At 34.2% G+C, this 22,895-nt stretch overlaps 1 protein-coding gene across 1 annotated transcript in view; it reads left to right on the forward strand.

Moving 5' to 3' along the window:
* The window catches only part of CNTN5 (contactin 5), a 514,136-nt gene that overhangs the window by 77,710 nt on the left and 413,531 nt on the right, over positions 1–22,895 (forward strand). Inside the window, exon 4 of the mRNA XM_027087760.1 lies at positions 17,430–17,525. Within this exon, the coding sequence (XP_026943561.1) occupies positions 17,498–17,525 (28 nt within the window). The 5' untranslated portion in view covers positions 17,430–17,497. The remainder of the gene's footprint in view (positions 1–17,429; positions 17,526–22,895) is intronic.

Consider the following 22,895-nt stretch of genomic DNA (forward strand, 5'->3'; position numbering starts at 1 on the left):
ATTTGACCTGAAATAACTTGTTATTTATTTTTTTCTCACCATTGAATTGCTGTATAATATGAGTTGCTGCACATAGTAAAATCAACCCTCCCTAAAATTTGAGCATTACCCAAAATCACTTGCCATATTAGTTCAGCCTAAGTGAAGATCACAAATTAAAACTTCCTAAGATAACTGAATGCTGAAAAAGGAAAAAAAAAAAACAAAACAAAAGAACTGCTACAAGGTCAGAGGAGATTTAGTCTAAGGCAAGGCATGAGGTTTTTCACAAAGATCTAAGATAAGTTGAAAATTGAACACTAGTCAGCTGAGTTATGAAATAAAGTAGCTCCCTAAGATTTTTTAATTAAATAGGGTGTAAGTTATTTAAATAGAACTAGTGAGGTTATAGCTTGTAAAAAAATGCAAATCCATGATACTTGATTTAACTCTACAACAGCAAATGAGCTAAGGGAATCAAGAAAAGCCAGCAATTTACATCTTGAAGAATTTGCTCAGGGGGCCAGGACCTGTTCTAAGTGCTCTGCAATACGCACAGCAGTTGAAAACAAATTTGGCAGAGCAAAACACTCGAACACACACATTAGTCAATTATGGAAAGAACTGGTATAACCAAAGCAAAATTCAAAAGAGACCAATACAAATTTTCTCATGCAGTTTGGGACTGGGTTGGATTTAGGAGGGGAAAATCTATTGCCTTGCTGAAATGTTTAATGCTCAAATTCAAAAGTATAATTTATACTTAGAGTGAAAAAATTGTTTAAAAAATATACTCACCAGTTAATTATATATTTTCAGTAGATATATGGAAAAGAAATAATTGTGTTGTCCATTGAAGCTATTCTAAGTAAGAGCTAGTAGAACTAAAAATTGCCTTGTAGGAGTGGAGAGGTATACAACAGAGAGGAGTTTTTCTATAAAAATATGGTAAGGTCTCAGAAATTCTTGATATTAATAGAAATAAATTAGATTTTTAAAATAAGAGTCATCCTGAGTTTGCACAAAGTAAAAGAGCAGACATTTCTGTAAAACTTAACTTCTGCTACAGTTCTTCAAACTGCATAAAGACATCTGTTGGCTTGGGGGTATTATTACAATCTAGTTTTCATATTCTACAAATGAGGAAGGAAATCATGATGTCTACTGGCCTATCATTTACCAAAAATATAACTTTGGAATAATTCCTCTAAGTATTATCTTCTACACTACAATGACTGGAGCTTCATATGTACACACTAAAATACATTTTACTTTATTTTTTTAAATTTATTTATTTATTATTTATTTACGGCTGCGTTGGGTCTTTCTTGCTGCGTGCAGGCTTTTTCTAGCTGCAGTGAGTGGGGGCTACTCTTTGTTGCGGTGTGCGGGCTTCTCATTGCGGTGGCTTCTCTTGTTGTGGAACATGTGCTTTAGGCATGTGGGCTTCAGTAGTTGTGGCTTGCAGACCCTAGAGTGCAGGCTCAGTAGTTGTGGCTCATGGACTTAGTTGCTCTGTGGAATGTGGGATCTTCCTGGACCAGGGATTGAACCCATGTCTCCTTCATTGACAGGTGAATTCTTAACCACTGTGCCACCAGGGAAGTCCTTTACTATTTTAAAACACATATCGTCTTTTATGTGTCAGACACTGTATAAAAGGCTTTAAAATATAATTCATTGTGACTTGAATATAAAGTCTCCTAATGTATAATTTAGAAGATAAGCATGACACATTATAGCAATTATAATGGCAGAATGTTCATTTCAGCAACTTTTTTCTATGTTTATTTTTCTTAGATCAATCATGATAAAACTACAGAAAACTGTAGCCTTGTAAGTAAATGGTGTACAATTTTACGCTGATAACAATATTTTCTTATTTCAGTTGATTATCAAGTCAATCATCAAAATATAAATACAAAATATAAAAAGTGTTTCATTTGATATTCAATGTAGTAATGGAGACTAGTTAGGAGTATTCATTCATATATATTTTATTTTTTATATATGTATTTATTTCATAAATATGTTTGCAGATTGAAATAAGTTCTGAATGATACGTAATATATAACTACACATAAAAATTAGGTTCTGAAAAAAAAAAATTGGTTCTGAATGATAGCTTGAAGTTAGAATCATAGGCGGTAAGTTAAATTCATGGCGTGTTTAGCATCTTAGAGATCATCAAAACCAAGCTTGAAAAGCTGTTCTCCAGGAAAAATCTTACACACAAGTGTTTCCTTTAGTTTACACAGTGTTTATTAAACACATGTAAATGACTTTGTGTGCATACTCTCTCCATTTTACCTAGGTCCCACCATGATTATCATTTTTTACACAGTTTTATTGATATAAATGACATACGACACTGTATAAGTTTAAGGTATACAGCATAATGATTTGACTTACATACATCATGAAATTATTATCACAACAAGTATAGTGAACAACTATCATCTCATATAGATACAAAATTAAAGAAATAGAAAAAAAAATTTACCTTGTGATAAGAACCCATGATTTACCATCTTAAAAACTTTGGTGTATAGAACAGAGACAGCAATGTTAATTATATTTATCATGTTGTACATTACATCCCTAATACTTATTTATCTTAAAACTGGGAGTTCGTACCTTTTGACTGCCTTCATCCAATTCCCCCTGCCCCACACTCCTGCCTTTGGTAAACACAAACCTGATATCTTTTTTTTATGAGTTTGTTCATTTGTTTTTGAAGTATAATTGAAGTACAGCATTATGTTAGCCTCATGGTACACAACATAGTAATCTGATATTTCTATACATTTAAAAGTGATCATGATGATTAGTCTACTTGTCATCTGTCACCATACAGTTATCACATAGTTATCAACTTTTACCCACACTGTACATTTCCTAACTGTGACTCACTTATTTTGTAACTGAAAGTTTGTACCTGTAAATTTCCCTTACCTATTCCTTCCCTCTCCTGAGGCCCTCCTCACTGACAATCACCTTTTTGTTCACTGCTTTTATGACTCTTTCTGTTCAGTTATGCTTATCAATTTGTTTTGTTTTGTTTTAGATTCACATATAAGTGGGAATCATACAGTATTTGTTTTCTATGTCTGACATTGCACTTAGCATAATACCCTCTAGGTCCATCCATGTTGTCACAAATGGAAAGATTCCATTCTTTTTTATGGCTGAGTAATATTCCATTGTGTGTATATATATATATATATATATATATGCCATTTTCATTACCAATTCATCTATTGCTGGGCACTTAGATTGCTTCCATACTTTAGCTATTGTAAATAATGCTGCAGGGAACTATGGTGCACATATTTTTCCTAATTAGTGTTTTTATTTTCTTTGGGTAAATACCCAGGAGTGGAATTGCTGGTAGTTCTATTTTTATTTTTTTTCAGGAGTCTCCATACCGTTTTCCACAGTGGCTGCACCAATTTACATTTCCACCAACAGTGCCTTCTCTAAATCCTCTCCAACACTTTTTAATTTGTTATTGATAATAGCCATTCAGACAGGTGAGAGTTGATATCTCACTGTGGCTTTAATTAGCATTTCTCATAGGATTAGTTATGTTGAGCATCTTTTAATGTGCCATTTGACCATCTGTATGTGTTCTTTGGAAAAACGTCTATTCAAATCCTCTGCCCGTTTTTTAACCTGGTTGCTTGTTTTTTGGTGTTTTTTGATGTTGAGTTTTATAAGTTCTTTGTATATTTTGCATATTAACATGCTATCAATTTTCAAATTGTTTGAAAATATCTTATCACATTAAGTAGGTGGCATTTTCATTTGGTTGATAGTTTCCTTCACTGTGCAAAATCTTTTTAGTTTGACATAGTTCCATTTGTTTATTTTTACTTTTTGTTTCCTTACCTGAGAAGACGTATCCCAAAAAATTACTAAGACCAATGTTAAGCAAGTACTGCCTTTGTTTCTTCTAGAAATTTTATGATCACTGGTCTTACATTAAGTCTTAAACCATTTTGAATTTATTTTTCTGCATTGTGTGGGAGAGTAATCCGATTTGATTCTTTTGCATGTAGCTGTCCAGTTTACTCAACATCATTTATTGCAGAGGCTGTCGACAAGACTGTTTTTTCCCCATTGTATATTCTTGCCTCCTTTATCATAGATTAATTGTCCATGTAAGTGTGGGCTTGTTTCTCAGCTCTCTATTCTGTTCCATTGATACATGTATCTGAATTTGTACCATACTGTTTTGGTTATGGTAGCTTGGTGGTATGGTTCGAAATTAGGGAGTGTGATACCTCCAGTGTTGTTCTTCTTCCTGAAGATTGTTATGGATTTTGGAGTCTTTTGCGTTTCCATACAAATTATAGAATTATTTGTTGTGGCTCTGTGAAAAATGCCATTGGTAATTTGACAGGGGGATTGCACTGAATCTATAGATTTCTTTGGGTAGTATGGTCATTTTAACAATATTAATTCTTCTAATTCATGATCACAGTATATCTTTCCATCTGTTTGTGTCATCTTCAATATCTTTCAACAGTGTCTTACAGTTGTCTGAGTACAGGTCTTTTACCTCCTTAGTTAGATTTATTCCTAGGTACCTTATTCTTTTTGATGTGATTGTAGATGGGTTTTTTTCCTTAATTTTTCCTTATGACAGTTCATTGATAGTATCAAGAAACACAACAGAGTTCTGTATATTAATTTTGTATCATGAAACTTTACCAAATTCATTGATGAGTTCCAGTAATTTTTGGTGGTGTCTTTAGGATTTTCTATGTATAGTATCATGTCATCTGCAAAGGGTGACAGGTTTACTTCTTTCCAAGTTCAATTCCTTTTGTTTCTTTTTCTTATCTGATTCCTATAGTTAGGAACTCCAATACTATGTTGAATAAAAGTGGTAAGGGTGGGCATCCTTCTCTTGTTCTTGATTGTAGCTTTTCATAACTATGATGTTAGCTATGAGTTTGTCATATATGACCTTTATTATGTTGAGGTATGTTCCTTCTATACTCAATTTGTGAAGAGTTTTTATCATAAATCAATGTTGAATTTTGTCAAAAGATTTTTCTCCATCTATTGAGATGATCAGATGACTTTTATTCTTCAATTTATTAATATAGAGTATAACATTGATTGATTTGTGGATATTGAACCATCCTTGTAGCCCTGAGATAAAACTCACTTGAACATGGTGTATGATCCTTTTTATATATTGTTGAATTTGGTGTGCAAGTATTTTGTTGAGGATTTTTGCACCAATGTTCATCAGGGATATTGGCCTGCAATTTTATATTCTTGTGATATCCTTGTCTGCTTTTCATATCAGGGTGATCCTGGTCTCACAAAATGAGTTAGGAAACATTCCTTTCTCTGAAATTCTTAGAAATTGTTTGTGAAGAAAAGGCATTTAGTCTTCTTTAAATGTTCTGTAGAATTCAACTGTGAAGGAATCTGGTTCTGGACTTTTGTTTGTTGTGGGATTTTTTTTATTACTGATTCAATTTCAGTACTAGTAATTTGCCTCTTCATATTTCTTTCTTGTTCTTTTCTAGGAATTTGTCCATTTCTTCTAGGTTTTCCAGCTTATTGGCATAGAATTATCCTCTTATAATCCTTTTTTATTTGTGTGGTTTTAGTTGCAACATCTTTATTATTTCTGATTTTATTGATTTTGGTGTGCTCTCTTTTTTCTTTCTTGATGAGTCTGGTAAATATTTATCAATTTTATTTATCTTTGCAAAGGACCAGCTCTCAGTTTCATTTATCTTTTTCATTGTTTTTTTAGTCTCTATTTTATTTAATTTTACCCTGATCTTTATGATTTCTTTACTTCCACTTACTTTGGATTTTCTTTGTTCTTCTTTCTCTGGTTCCTTTTGTTGTAAAGTTAAGTTGTTTACTTAACATTTTTCTTATTTCCTGAAGTAGGCTTGTATTGCCATAAACTTCTCTTTAAGAACTGCTTTTGGATTGTTTTGTTGTAGTGCATTTATCTACAGATAGTTTTTAATTTCTTCTTTGATTTCTTCAGAGAACCTTTGGTTGTTTAGTAGCATATTGTTTAGCATTCACATGCTTGGGTTTTTTGTAGGGCCCAGGAAACACAGAAATTTAAGATATCTATATCTATATCTTGATATAGATATATAAAGACCATCTGGTCTAATGTGTCCTTTAAGGCCAGTGTTTCCTTATAGATTTTCAGTCTGGATTTTCTGTCCAGTGATGTAAGTGGTGTGTTAAAATCCCCTTTTATTGTTGTGTTACTATAGAAGATATAACAATTGTAAATATATATGAGCCCAATATAGGAGAACCTAAATACATAAAACAAATATTAACAGACATAAAGGGAGAAATTGATAGTAATACACTCCCATATTGTCAGCAGAGTTTCTGCTGCAAAGTCAGCTGATAGCCTCATGGGTGTTCCCTTGTTCATAACTTGTTGCTCTTTAGAATATTTTCTCTTTATCTTTAATTTTTGCCATTTTAATCACAATGTGTCTTGGTCTGGTCCTCTTTGGTTTAATCTTGTTTGGAACTCTGTTTCCTGGACCTGGATATTTGTTTCCTTTCCCAGATTAAGGAAGTTTCAGCTACGAAGTCTTCAAATATGTTCTCTGACCATTTCTTTCCCTCTTCTCCTCCTGGGACCCCTATAATGTGGATATTAGCATGCTTGATGTTGTTGCAGTGTCTCTTAAACTGTCTTTATTTCATTTTATTCTTTTGTCTTTCTCTGTTCACTGCAGTGATTTCCACTGCTCTGTCTTCTAGCCCACTGATCTGTTTCTCTTTATCATCTAATCTACTGTTGATACCTTCCAGTGTATTTTTGCTTTCAGTTATTGTATTATTTACCTACATTTGGTAAATAATACCAAGCAAAGGTAAAACCAAACTATGTTTGATTCTTTTTTATGTTTTCTTACACTTTGTTAAAAATTTCTAACTTCTCACTCTGTTCATCCAAACTTCTCCTGAGTTCTTTGAACATCTTTACGATCATTACCTTGAACTCTTTATCAGATAGATTGCTTATCTCTGTTTCACTTATTTCTTCTTCTGGGGTTTATCGTCTTTATTAGGAACATATTCTTCTGTCACCTCATTTTGCCTAATTTGCTGTTTTTATTTCTTTGTATTTGGTGGGTTGTCTATATTACCAGACTTGGAAAATTAGCCTTTTATAGGAGATATCTTATGCTTCCTGGCAGTGCACTCATTCTGGTCACCAGAATTATATGCCCTAGGGTTGCCCTGCTGTTGCTGCAGGCTGACTATGTGGGTAGCCTGGTAGGCATGGCTGGTCCTTGGTCTCATTGGTTACCAAGCCCTGATTTGTGCAGAGGCTGCCAGCTGCTGGTGGGTAGTGCTGGGGTAGGTTGTGGTATAAATCTTGACTACACTGTGTCTCACCTCTCCTACCTGTCTTGTTGTTTTCTTCTTTAAATTTTTTATTTGTAGAAGATATTTTCTGCAAGTCTTATGTTCTTTCTCATCAATAGTTGTTCTTTAAATATCTTATACTTTCAACTGCACAGGCATTTAAGCTTATTTCTCTTGAGTGACCAAAATCCCTGATTTATAGATGAAGAAGAAAACACAGGAAGGTTAAACTATTGCTGAAAATTGCATAGCTAAATAATAGAAGAGTTAAGTTTAGCATTAATCTCATGATTCTCACAACAGTGATTTTTTATAACAAGAATAATAACAGTTATAATTGTTTTAATTTATTGTGTTGTGCCGTGTGTTGTACTAATTGCTGTGTATACATTATTATATTTAAGTCTTAAAAATTTTTATGAGATAATTTTTTTAGCCTTCATTTCACAGATAAAGAAGCTGAGACATGAACAGAGAAGTAGCTTGTTTAAATTTGGCTCCACTCAGCTGCCTCTTTTACTTAATGAGTGTTATTTCCTCTTTTAATTTGTATAACTTTGTAGATTGTCCTCAAATATTAGAATTTGAGAACCTCTTATACTATAGCTCAAAGTATTTAGAAAAAGAAATATTTAGGTTTATAATTAGAAGTTGATAAGATATATCTTTCTGAAATTAAAGAGGGAAATACTCGTGATTAAGTGCTTTTTAATTGGTCAGTTATGTAACATAATTTTATATGTCAGGGAATTTTTCACAGTAATCTTATAACATATATATAATTAATTATCTCATCTTGCCTGGGAAGTAAAGCATAGTGAAGTAAAATAATTTGCCCAAGGAGGCCATTAATAAATAGCGTTACTAGAATTTGAACCTTGGTCTTTTGCTTTCAAAAATCTCATTTTTTATAGCAATATTTTAAAATATATTTTTAGGATTCTACTCTAGATGGAGAGTAGTTCAGGCAGAGAGAACAGCTAGGGCAAGTGCCTAAGAATATTACAATGAACATAGCAAACAAAAATCCCTTCTCTCATAGACCATAAATTCTCTGTGTGGGGGACACAATAGACAAAACAAGTAAATAGTTTGTTAGCAAATAAGTGCTAAGTAAAAAAAAATAGGGAAATGGAATAAAGGATGTGTAGAGGGTCATGGAGGTCATACTTTTTGATAAGTTATCCAGGAAAGATCTCTCCATGAAGGTGACATTAAAATAAAGACCTAAAGAGGGAAAGATGACAGTCATTATTATATCTGGGGGGAAGGTGTTCTAGATGGAGGAAGCAACAAGTACAAAGGCTCTGAGGCAGGATAATACTTGATATATTTGATAAAAGGCAAGGAAACTAGTGTGCTAGAATGGAGGGAGGGAAGATGTATGTAGTTGTAAGAGATGACATCAAAGAGGAAATAAAGTCTAGATAGTCTAGGGCCTGTAGGGCATCGTAAGTCTCAAAAGTTTGACTTTTCCTCTTAGTGAGATAAAAAGCCATTTAAAGCATTTGGTATATATAACTTTATTTTAAAATAACCAGCTCTGACTACAGTGCTAATAAATAGAAAGAAAGCAAAGGAAGGAGCAGTGACACCAGTAGGGTGATATCACAACAATCAAGGTGAGAGAGGCTTAGATGAAAGCTGTAGAAGAAGTTAGATGTTGTTGGATTCTGGATATATTATGAAATAATATCAGTAGGACTTGCTCATGAATGTATGTAGGGTGTGAGAGACATACTGAATTACAGATTATTTTTGTATTTTGTTTTAATAACTGGAAGAATGGAATGATTATTTACTCTGATGGGAAATATTATGGCAATGATAGGTTGGCAGGTGAAAATGGGAGTCCGAATAGGATGTGTTATGTTTGCAATGCTTATTAAACATTTAGATGGAAATGTCAAATTGTGTGTGTGTGTGTGTGTGTGTGTGTGTGTGTGCTGCCATTCAAGGGAGGTGTCCAGGCAGGAATAAGTTTGGTAATTTTTTGGTTTATACATGATTTTTAAATACAAGGGCTAGGTAAGATAAACTTGGGAATGGTACGGACTGAGAAATGAAAAGATCCAAGGAGGGGCCATGAAATGTCTAGATATTGGGAAGATGAGGAAGAACAAGCTAATGAAAGTGAAGGGGAGGGCACAGTGAAGGAGGAGAAATGCAAGTGAAGAAAAATGTGATCAACTTTATCAATACTACTGAATATAGGTCAAATAGATGAGAACTGAGCAATTGATCATTAAATGAAACAATGTTGAGGTCATTACTTTCACAGTAACATTTGGACAGCGGTAGAGAGACAGCTTGATTTGAGAAGCTTAAAAAAATGGGAGTTTTTCTTTGTGTGTGTTTTTTTTCTTTTGCGGAAGGGGTGAACAAAATGTGTTTGTACCTAGAGGGAAAAATGGGGTCAAAGAGATACAATTTTGCCTTCCACATTTTTTTTGTCAACTTTGGAGCAATACCCATATGAGTGCTACTGATGATGTCTGAAGTGGAGATGGGTCTTTGATTAGATCACAGATAGTTACAATAAGAAGATGGGACACAATATAGATACAGATAAATCAATAGCTATTGTGGTAGTGTTACAGATTGGCTTCCCTGGGAATCAGACTTGGTGAGATGGAGTTTAGTGTAGATAATAATTTTAAGAAGTGCCTTTGGAATCACCCACCAGAAGGGAAGAGGAAGGAGCAGATGTGGGAAGAGAATAATTTGAGCTGTGATACAGGCCCAGCAACAGCCCCAGCTAACACTAAGTATGATGTCAAAAGCTAGAATGGCTTGCCAGTATTGTCTGGAGTTGGGCTGAGGTGGTCAGTGCTCTTATCGAGCAACTGTTGGATGTTGGCTGTTGTGCTACCCAAGGAAGGGATATAACCTCAGATGAGCTGATTCTCTGTAGCAAAGGCAGTCCCTGAGGGAGCTGAAAGTTGGAAGCTGTCTGTCAATGTAACTCCCAACAGTTCAGACAAGTCCTTCACAGAAGGGAAATATGTGGCACACACTGTAGTGCCCCCATAGATGGAATACATGCATGCAGTTTTTAGAATACTTCTATTTTCTTCAGGAATTATAAGGAGAGAAGTGGGGGAAGGGGCAGGAGGTTGTTTTGAAAGAGAGTAATTGTAAACTTATTGTCTAGAGGATTAAGAGAAAATGGACTCCATAAATGTACTGGAATTACCAGGCAAAACAAAGGGCTTGTCTGAGATTAATGGTCATAAATTTAGAGCAAGACTAGTCATCATTGTTGATGTTTTATCCACTCACATTCCCTTACCCAGAACAGAATAGGAAGACAGTTCAATTTAACCAAAGTTGAAGTTGTACTTGAATAAAATGGAAGGAGAAAGGGGTAAGGAGTCATGGTTGTAGATCAGGAAGTGATTATCTATTTAAATATTATAAAATGCAAAATAGCTGAAGAGGATAGTTGGGCTGAAAATTTTGAGAGACAATAAAAAGATCTAATAGTTTTAGGAATTAATGTGTGTACTAAATGACTTGCTGGTTTTACTAAGTGACACACAGGCCCCATCTCTATTGGTCTATAATACTCAAACTCCCTATACATGCTCTATTACTTCCGTTGTATATATAAGTTTCTAATGCTTAGCCTTATAATTTCCTGAGAATGAATTAAGACTAATTTGAGTTTGGAAAAATTGTAAACTTAGAAGCAAGCAAATAAGGATTATTTATGTAATTGTTTACCCAGAGTGGAGAAAATTAAGTCAAATGTACAAAACCCTCTGCCAGGGTTCATAGACTATCATCACATTAGTTAAACAAATTTATATACAACTTTAACATTTGAGATTATTTCACCATATATATTATTCACAGTTGAAGTAGCTTTTTATAACATACATCAAGATACCAAAGAAAGGACCTAAAATCAAAAACATTTTTATCACATTCTTTGGATAATTTATCTCTTTACAAAAGCATTTGCAATTTACTATTTCACTTATAATGTAGTTAAAATCATCTTTTTCAAAGCACACATACACAGGTGTGCTTTGGTTTCCTCTTAATCAGTGAACACTTTGGCTGGATGATTTGGGTTTGATAATATGTAAAGTGAAAATTGTAATCCATAGCAAGAGATTACTGACCTGTTAGATATAACCAAAGAAAGAATGGGAATGAGGAAAATTTCATTATTATAAAATCTACAGGTCTCTTGTAGATTTACCTCACCATGTCTCCAACTGTATCTTAATTCAATTCTTATCTCCGTGTAATAGATGGGACTGTATTTTTTGAGATACCTCTAATTAGCTCCATTGATATTCTCAAAAGACTAATTTTATTAAATAATATACATTTTCAAAAGGTGATATGCTGTCCCATTTACAGATGACTTATAACAAATATATTAAAGAATTACTTCATGTGATATAATAGGAAAATGTTTTTAAAAATCACATTGATCAACATATTCTAAATTAAGAGTATCAGAACAACTCTAGATTAAAAACATGCTAGTTCCCAAAATGAATTTGTCATCTTGGATGCCCAAATCCTTATTGGCTGTGAGTTTTTATTCTTATTACTTAACCTTAGTGAATGACAGTGTCCTCATCAATAACTGGGGATAATAAGCCCTGCCCAATCTGCTTACAAATTGATCACAAGCTCATGAACTCACACTTGCCAATAAAAACCCACAAAGCTTCATGTTTCTATGGCTTTTGGTCAAGGTACCATTCAATAATCAAATTTTTATTTAAAATTTTATTTTAGTTTAATTTTAAACTATTATTAAGAATCTTGCTTGTTGTAGAGTATCTTATGAAAGACTTTTCGTGCAAACAAATAGCTATGTATTAAAATGCTAATTTAATTATCTCTCAAAATAAATGTATGAATTATTTTATCAATTTTTCACTAATTTTCTCATCTCTATATCTGTCAGAAAATGATTTTTAATAATAGGTGCTTATGAAGATTATTTTTAAATTCCTAAAACCAACTATTGGTTGGTTTTAACTTCCAAATATTGAATTGCTTATTTCCTAATACATTTTTTAAAAACAACCACATTGAGTTTGATTTGCCAACTCACTACTTATTAACTGTATGACCAAAGTCAAGTGTTTATTTGCTTTTCACATACATTTAGGAATCTTTAAAACAGAGAAATTACTATTTCATTTCCAGGAAACTTGGCATATAGTAGTATGCTAGTAGCTAGTGTAATTATTATCCATCCATTCTTTTATTTGCCCTTATATTTTTAACATTTTACAATGTCAAAGATAGTTTCTGAATGAGGTCTGACCAATTTTTATTACAGGATATTTACATTGGATACACAAAAAATCTGACAATAATCTGAATTATCTTGATGATAATAACAAGAACAAAACTGACGAAAGACTTCAATATGCAATCTATCAGTCATTTTTGTAGAAATCGTAGAAGTTAAATCCATGAGTCCCCTCAGATATATCACTCATCTTAGTTCCTCAATCTTAACAATCTTACATATGAATCTGATACCCCAAAGTTAGTAATATTTAATAAAGCTTGTGTCTGACACCTGGTCTAAAGTGTTTTGCCTTTTTCAACGGTTTCACTTTTTGTAAAAATTCAAACTCAACTTTAAGAATTTTTGAATTCATAATGAATTATCTCTATAGTCATAGCACTTTTAACATTAGAGAATCAATTGAGCATGCCTGGAGCATTGACAGTCTAAAACTTACGGCCCCACCTATAGGGTGAATGTATAACTGAGTGCAATTCAAAATGGTCACCCCATTTCCATTCCTTCTTCCAAATGCATGACTCCCATAAGCCAAGGATTGCCATTTATTTGGAACAGATCTAAGACTAGGAAATTAAAAACCAGAAGAAAGGTGAACCTCAGCACTTCATTCCTAATTATATAAGATTTATCTTCTTGCCTTGACCATTTTCCCTCACTTCTCCCCAATAATTAACCAATCTCTCATATTTAGCATACATAATCGTAAAATTAGTATCCAAAACCCCTGTCACTCTCCAACACTTTAAAATAATTCACCATTCTAGGGAATAATTTCTGAAATATTTTTACGTGTGTGTGTGTGTGTGTGTGTGTGTGTGTGTGTGTGTGTAGCTCACACTACACCTACTTAAAGTGTTTCAGTGGGTGAAGAACCTTTCTAATTGACTTGAAAAGTTGCTCAGCCTACTATACCACCCACTGTGATCTTTATGAAGTCTTGCAGAAGAAATCCCTCTTGAACCTTAATATCCAGCGACACTGTACTTCTCCTGAGTTACTAGAAAGTTGTGATCTTAAAATAATCATGAATTGTAAGACTGGGGACATATGCATGTTTGTTTTGACCCTCTTAAGTTTATGAGTCAAATTTTATGGCCAACTTCCAATAATTTACAAAAGAAGTCTATGACATATTTTCTTAAATCCTCATGTTATGCTACAGGATTTTTGCCATACCTATTTTGCCTTCACCTGGAATTTGTCAACTACCAATTTTATATTTTGTATTATATACATATATATCTAAGCTACCCCAAACCCTTTGTGGAATAATGAAGGAAAGAAAAGAAAAGATGGAAAACAGAAAAGCAGGCAGGTAGGCAAGAAGGTTTGAGGAAGGAAGGAAGGAAGGAAGGAACCCAAAGTGTATGTGCAGTGTATGTATGTGTATGTGTTGGTGTGCATATGTTTGCAACATACATTTAGGGGAATGGCATGTAGTGCTATATGGTACATGCACATGGTATGTACTAGTTACCCATAAGTATAGCTGTGACAAGCTGAAGCAGTGATGGTTTGGGCTCATGCATCTATTTGGTGGCATAGACTCATCTGAGCTGGGTCTATGGACAGTTGGCCCAAGTAAGTATGATTAGTTCATTTATATACATCCTTCCTTTACAGCTATTCTGTATCATCAGTACCTAACATAGTATTTGGTGTATAGTTTGCATCGAAAAAAAATATTTGTTAAATGAATAAAGGAAATGATTTGTCTTATGTATGGTCAATATGCTTCCAATCACACATTCTAACTCTATATTCTGTCATGTGAGTCTCTCAGTCACATCATTAATTGTATACCTCTTTTTCTTTGTATGGTTTACCTAGGATGAATAGGTGTAATAATTCTGTAAGCCACAGTTCTAGTTAAAGCTCCACTCTCAAACTCTGCATGAGTTTCTGAACTTGGAAAAAGGGTCAGAGAAAAGACAAGGCCTGAGGCCCTGTGATTCTTGATCATAAACTTTCTCCTCCAGATTATTACTTGTCCGTTTGTCCATGTGTTTTATACTAAGTCCAGAAAGAAGTTTACTTCAGTTTATACTTTGAAACTGAATTTTAGAGTCCTTGTATTAAGATTTTTATTTTTACTCATTTTTTTCCCTTAAAGATCAAAAATAGAACATAAGAACAGGTATTTTTTCCCTTCTGTAGGTGACAAAAAATAATCAAAGTCACATCCATAAAATCTCTTGTTCTCTTTATTTTCATTTCTCTCCTAGATATAATAGAATGCTTACTAAAATAATGTGATAAGCACTCAAACTAAGTTCTATGATGAGTACCTCCAAAGAAACCAACTACTTTCTGTTCACACTGAGATCAAAATAACTGGCTGTATTTTTACTCAGACTATTCTCTCTAGTTGCCATCCCCACTCCAACCAAGAATTTTTTCACATCAGTCTGGTCTCAGATCAACCAGAATCTTGCCTGACACGAGGACCACTTTTACATTATAAATAATAGTGTTTTACCCTTTTTCTTTTTCCTAAGAGGAAGGATTTAAATGAGGAAAACACACTCTCCTTCAAAGTGCAGGCTTCTTTTTAGTATTTCTCTATATGTCTTTATGAAAAAAAAAATCTATTCACAGTTGAAAAAAATCCATTTACCTTTGTACTGCTGGTGCTATAGCTCCTAGGAAATAATGACACAGAGAAAATTCCATGAGAAAATGTTAATTTTACCTGTATTAACTGATGATACAAAATAAAGCAATTAGAGCTGAGTGTTATCTTTTGGGTCATTGTGATCTCAAAACACAATTCAGGTCATAATTATTGTATAATCTTCTTTTCTTTTTTTGTGTCTAATTTCTAGGCCATGCTTGTACTTCAATTTATCAGAAATAGGCCTTCATTTAGGACTGTTTGCTATTAAAATATTTTTTAGCTACCATAGGTTGATTTGAAATATAATAAGCACAATATAAACTTGTAGTAAATGTATTGGAAGCTATATATATACTTTTCAGAAAACATTTAAGAAACTCAGTTAAAATAAATTGATATCCAAATTGCTTTTCAGAATTTATAAATTCAATGAAGATGAAAAGAGAACAATAAAACCATATAATCTCTAAAGAGATATAACAGCCCCACTGCAACCACTGCCTCACTGTGCTGTGTTTCTAAGAGTAGTCAAAGGAAGTCAAATGGGAAACCTTGTCATGCTTTGTTATCAGACTGAGGTCATTTGTTGGAAAAAAAGGCAGCCTCTATCTCTAAAGGTCAATGCACATTAGTTTAAAGCCATGAATCATATAAATTTGAAAACGAATGAACTTGACTTTTATTAGAAGTTAGTGTGTATGTTTTTCAAGCCACCAAAAAAAGTAAAAATAGAATTATTCTTTCTCTTTTGTATTGTCACTTTATCTATTATTTATATTAACTATTAGACACTTAACTACAGTGAAATGCAGAATTGTGTGTAAATTCCTAAACACTTTCTTCAATAATGAATTCCTCTCTTTTTATTCATTATGCCCTTACTGTTTATTAGTCCTTAATGACTTTGAATGTATTTTAAAAGGTTTGATTGTAAATTCAGCAAATAAGTAAATTGTAACCCATATCTCAAAAAAAATAAGTTATACGATCCCTCTTATAATATTAAAGTTAATGATTTATCTCTTTCATATCCATTCAGTATATTTTCTTAACTGCTTACTTTCATCATTCGTCAGTTTAACAGACATTAAATTTTAAGATCTACATTGTATTATTATGAAATATACTATTTTAGCATGAAATGATGAAAAGTTTGAAAAAAATCTCTTTTATGATTGGTAAATAATGACAGGAAAGGCAGAACATTTTCAAGAAGCATTTCTCACCAGGAGAATATGGTTTTACAAACTGGGAATTCTGGGACAATGTTTATTTATAAAAATATTGAACTCCTACCATTTCCAAGAAACTAAGAATCATTTCTTTGACCAGCCTAGCCCAATAAAAAAGGAAAGGTACATATGTATTGAGTTATGAATAGATTAATAAATGATAAAAGAAATATAAATAATGCCTATCATTCTTTTTTTAAGGCCACTTTATTTTTAGGAAAATATTTTAAATTGTGCAAATGCAACATAATTTAAGGGAAGACAATTGAACCCCAATCCTTCATACATACAAGTGAGTGTTTTGATAACTATAATACTTCTAGAATAATCAAAATGGATGAGTATAATTAATTTGTACACACTATTCCAGGCTTCCATAAAATAAAAGTAACATGATTTTTTAAACTTACATTTATAGAAAAGAACACCTTATATCTTCATTATGTTTTGCTTGAGTGCACAAGTCTTTCTAATTTGGCAAATTCATTCTTGGCTTTACACACCGTTCCTAGCACGACAGATAATGAAGCAGCAGGTTGGACGCCAGGCACTCCAACCACTTCTATTTCTGTTCTTACTGTGTATTAGTGGGTTCAATTGGTGGTAGAAAAATTAATATGCAGAAAGTATTATAAAGATGTAAAATAACTACTTAATGAGTTATAAAGGTATTGTTTAATTTATTCCTACACTGGCAACTTGTATGCACTATACACAGAAATTAGGAGTGTACATATAATCTGAAAATTGTGGTATTTAAAATTGGATGGTAGAGATTTATTGTCAAAGCCTTCCTATCACTGCTTGACAAACAAAAAGAAACCTTCACTGAATAATGATAGAAAAGTATGTACAAGTTACAAAATAGTAATTCTTTAAGCTCCTTTTTGCCTTGCATCTAAATGCTGTGTTATGTTGACAGATCTGGGAAATTTTAGTGGCCGGACGAGAAGTGCAGTCTCTGTGAGGGAAGGCCAGGGGGTTGTTCTGATGTGCTCTCCTCCGCCTCATTCACCAGGTACAGTCGGATCCCATTCTATATTGCTGCTGCTCTCTTTTACTATATGCTCATTCTTTTAGACAGGGTATTGACTGGGGAACATTCAGGTGAAATGTGCATGGTTTTTGTGACATGTATCAGAGTACCAGATGAGTAATTAAAGACCATAGAGTCTAAATGCCATTGGGCAGGAGACTTAGCTCCTGTGATAAGATTGTTTCATTGTCTTTCTAAGTGTTGACTGTCCTGGTTATGTCTCTGCCTGCCACCAGTGAGGAATATACTGCTTGGAGTACAAGGAAAGTGATAAGCTGAAAGAGTAAAAACTATTCAAAATTATTTGTAATGTCAGAGTTGAGTTAACTAAATACCACTGTGCATCTTGTTTCAGAAGATAAGCTGGAAACTGGGTTGTTTATGGTGTAGTTTTTCACACTGGAACAAAAACTGCTAAGAAATTTTTTTGTTCATACAAAACTATAATTTACTTGTTCTTTTCTTGCTACTTGAGTTTTTTTTTGTAAAAGTCATGGTAATAGGTAAGTACTTCTTGGGGTTTGGAGTAACAGAATAGTAAACAGTGCTCAGGTTAATTATCTTACCTTTTGCTAACTCACAGAAAAATATACCCATTATGTTTGAGTCCTATAATTTGAGATAAGTGCCTCTTTGTACCTCAGTATAGTTTTCCTATAATACAATTTAAGAAAGGACAGCATCAATTAGAGAGAGAGAGAGAGAATCAAACATCTATTTCTACCTGAGAAATTATGAAGATTTTAGAGTTAACAACTGTAAACAGAATTCAGGATCCTGGTAGCTCAACCAATTTTTCTTCTTTGTTTAGCGTGAAAGCAAGCCATATTTGTTTCTAGGTTGTATTATTAGTGTAGTGTTTGGGCTCAGTTTTGTTCTACCATAGATAATCCTTATCATAAATTATGATTAGACCTCAATCAGTTTTCTTAAAATTTCTCATCTTTATCTTACCCTCCTAACTTTCTTTTTAATTGAAAGAAAAGTAAACTATGTTTCAACAGGAAAATATTTTTGAAAACATTCTGCTTTGAAACTCAGAGGAATCACTATGAGGAATAATTTCTGAGTTGTACCAACCTAACTCTTATATGTCAATTCAGTCACTCCAATCCTTTTGTGAGCAGTTTCAGAAAACATATCTAGTCTTACCTATATGTTTTACCTTTTTTTTTTTTTTTTTTTGCAGTACGCGGGCCTCTCACTGTTGTGGCCTCTCCCGTTGCGGAGCACAGGCTCCGGACGTGCAGGCTCAGTGGCCATGGTTCACGGGCCCAGCCGCTCCGCGGCATGTGGGATCTTCCCGGACCGGGGCACAAACCCGTGTCCCCTGCATTGGCAGGCGGACTCTCAACCACTGCGCCACCAGGGAAGTCCTGTTTCACCTTTTTAAAAAGGATTTTAGTAGGTTTAGGAGACTCCTATAGAATTAATACATGTTATGTCTAATGTTGGGTCATTAGATTTGTTTGAAGAGAAGTATTAGATAAATAAGTGTTAGAGATAAAAAAAAAAAAGAGGGGAAGATGGAGGAGGGGGAGGAGAGAAAGGAGGAGGAGAAGAAGGAGGATGAGAAAGCAACAGGCTCTACAGAGGATGAAGCTGTTCATCACCAGGCTTACAGGGGTTAACAATATGCAGTGACCCCTGTGGAGAAAAAGTAAGATTTTTCTGAGGTACAATCTATATTGCAAGGCTGTTGGAACATGTGTTAAAAAATGAAATGAGAGAGGATAATATAAGAAACAAAGCTGCAAGATTACACATAGACAAATTATCCAATTGGCAGAGAAAACTATATACAGAAGCTTTCTAATGGGAAAAAATAGTATAGTGAATTGCATACATGATAAGCATAAGATAAGAATATGTATTAATAATTGATTAAATAAATAAAAATGCAATATCTGATTGAGATCAACAAGAATAAAGTCGGCAAGAGCAAAGCCAGCTGATTGCTATTGTATATGTCATAAGAAATATTAGACTGATTATATAATTTAAAATTGTAGGAGAGGTTATATTCTACCAGATACTCATGTTGAAGTGTTATGCCGAATGACCTACTCAAACATCAGTGTTAGCACAGCAAAGTTTTGGGGGACACATGCATGACACAGAATAACAGGAGTAGCTCAGCATCTAGACCAATGTTTAACACTTACCAGATGGGTAATTATCCTCTGATCAGCCAAATCCTATAGCATATCTTTAGCTTTTTTGTTGAACATGGCATTTACATTCTGGCTCCAATTGAAATCCCTGAAGACATGGTTCCCACTGCAGCTCTTTAAATTTATGACTGTTTATTCTACCAAATTGTATGTGCCATTCAGTGTGAGATTGGAACATATATCCTCCCTTCTCCTCATTGCCCATTCTCCTTTCTTCCTCCTTACAAAAAAAGACCCCTCAATTTTTAAAATTTCAAGTCATCAAACTCTACACTTTCTTGTTGCTGTCATTCTTCTTCATTTCCTGAAGATTTTACCTTCTTTTCTTCATTCCCATGGTCTTGTTTTACAACCAATCTCAGCCACTTATCTGTTATTACCAACAGCTACAATCTCATAATTACCTCATTTGCAAGCATCTATTCTCTGAGTAGCATGAACTATCTTCTGCACACTGCTTATAGTACCCTGATTCCAGGAATCCTTTAACCTCATTGAAATCTACAAATCATTGATCCTACCTCCTTTTCACCCTTCTTCCCCTCCTTTGATCCTTACTTTTCTCCTTCAATCATTATCATTTTCTTGCATACAGGCTTGCTTTCTTCATCTCTCTTTGCTTCATCACACTGACTCGACAGTCAGCAAAGCCCTGATCCCGATGTAAATCCACTTTTCAGCCTACTGCATGCCTGAAACTACTCAGCTTAATATGACTGTAGAAAAAATAGAGAGTTATGCAGACTAGTCTAAATCTAAAATACAAACTATGAATTTCAAGTGCGCTTATGATGACCAGGAATTAAGGGGGAAAAAAAACCAAACCTAGTCCTTTCACTGTAATTTTGTCAAACTTTCAATGTCTCCCATCATTCAATTTTTCTCCCATCCTCATTTTCAGCTGATAACCATTTCATTGTAAAAGGAAAGCGATTAGAAGATAACTTCCACAAGCCTTCATCACCAAGTCACACACTCATTAACATGTGTATTCACACTCTAACTTCTCTTTTTTAGTATAGATGCATTGCTGTGCTTCTAAGGCCAATCCCTCAACTTGTGCACTGTAGTTCATCCTTTTTTATCTACTTAAAGAATCGCTTCAGTAATTCTCTTTCCTCTCTTCTACATTTTTACCAGAGATTGTTTACTTTCTTCTGCGTCATTCCCAACAGGGTGCAACCATACTGTCCCCTACTTCATCTAAAGACAAAACAAAGCAAAGCAAACGTCTCCTGACTCCTGTCCTCTTTCAGCTACTAGCTCATTTTCCTGCTCCTCTCCATAGCGAACTCTTCAAAAGCTCTGTCTGTACATGCACTATCCAATTTAACTCCAGTGCAGTCTCTCTGTCTCTTTCTGTCTCTCTGCCCTCTTTCTCTGTCTTTTTCTTTATATTTTTAACAGATTTATTGAGATCCAATTTATATCCCAGGGAATTCACCTAGTTTAAGTGTACAGGTCAGTGAGTTTTCATATATTTAATACAGTTGTGTCACTATCACCACAATCCAGGCTTAGAACTTCCATTATTTCACAAAGGCATGTCTGCCCATGTCCCCAGTAACTGATCTATTTTCTGTCTCTATAGTTTTACGTTTTCTAAAAATTTTATTTTACTGGAATCATACAATGTGCAGCCACGTGTGTGTGTGTGAGTTTGGCTTCTTTTATTTGGCTTAATGTTTCTTTACGTTTCATCCATATTGTGGCATTTATCAGTAGTTTGTTACTTTATATTGCTGAACAGTATTCCATTGTGCAGATATGCCCCATTCTGTTTATCCATTCCTCAGTTGATGGCATTTGGCTTATTTTCAGTTTTCATGTTGGTCACTCTTTGCTTTATAAAATACTTTCTTGCAAGATTCCACACACTCTTGCTTTCCCCTTACCTTACTTCGTAATCCCCTATGCTGACTTTGCCCCATTTTCTCAAACTCTTAATCTTGCAGTCCCCCAAGTAAGTGCTTGTCTTTGAACTTCTTTCCTTAATATACCCTCACTCCCTTAGGTTTCACCTCACAATGATCTTTAAGTACTGACATCTCCCAAACATATGTTTCCAACCAGGAATCTGGGTTGTATATATAACTGTCTATTCAAAATTTCCATTTGGATGGCTAACAGGCACCTCAAGCTTAACCATGACTAAAACTAAACTCCTGGTTATATCTTCCCCAAATCTGAGGTCTTTTCCACCTCAATTAATGGCAATTTCATTTCTTACAATTCATCAGCCTTAGAGTCATTCTTAACTTCTCACTTTCTCTCACACCTCACATAGAAACCATCAGTTTTATTGGCCCTACTTGAAATTTTATCCAAAACCTGACCATTTTTTATACCCTCCACTGATAGTTCTCTAGTATAAACTACCATCATTTCTTACCTGGGTTTTTGCAGTAGCCTCTTAACTAAGCTCCCTCATTTTGCCTTTACCTTTTTTCAATCTATTCTCAACATACTAGCTAAGAGTGATTCCTTAAAACTAATTTGTATCATGTCACCCCTCTGCCTAAAACTCTCCAAAAACTTCTGCTAAAGACTGAAGTGAGTTACCCCAAAATTCATATGAAGCCCCAACTCGCAGTGTGATGGTATTTGGGAAGTAACTAAGTGTATAGAAGGCCCTGAGGGTGGGATCCTCATAATGGGATTAGTGCCCTTATAAGAAGAGATATTAGAGAGCTCACTCTTTCTCTCCTCATTATGACAACATAGTGAGACAATGGCCATGTGCAAGTCAGGAAGCAAGCTCTCACCAGAAACCAACTATGCTGACACCCTGATCTCAGACTTCTAGCCTCCAGCATCGTGAGAAAACAAATTTCTGTTGTTTAAGACACCCAGTCTGTGGTATTTTGTTATGGCACCCCAAGCTGTCTAATACACCATTTTATTCAGAGTCAAAGCCAAAGTCTTTACAGTGGGTTAGAGAGTCCTTACCATTTGACTCCATGTAATCTCTCTGACCTTATCTACTATTCTCCCTCCTATTTTTTCACATGTAGTCGTGGTCTCCCTGATGCTCCACAAGTAACTACACATGGTCCTGCCTCAAAGCCTTTTCAGTTGCTATTCCCTGTGCCTGATCCCTCTTATGCTTGGCATATGAATGTCTCCCTCACATTCATATCTTCCTTCAAATTTTACATTCTTGTTAAAACAGTTTCCT

This window comes from Aethalodelphis obliquidens, unplaced genomic scaffold (genome assembly GCF_003676395.1).
Source record: "Aethalodelphis obliquidens isolate GAN/ISIS:26980383/991018 unplaced genomic scaffold, ASM367639v1 scaffold60, whole genome shotgun sequence".
Lineage (NCBI taxonomy): Eukaryota > Metazoa > Chordata > Mammalia > Artiodactyla > Delphinidae > Aethalodelphis > Aethalodelphis obliquidens.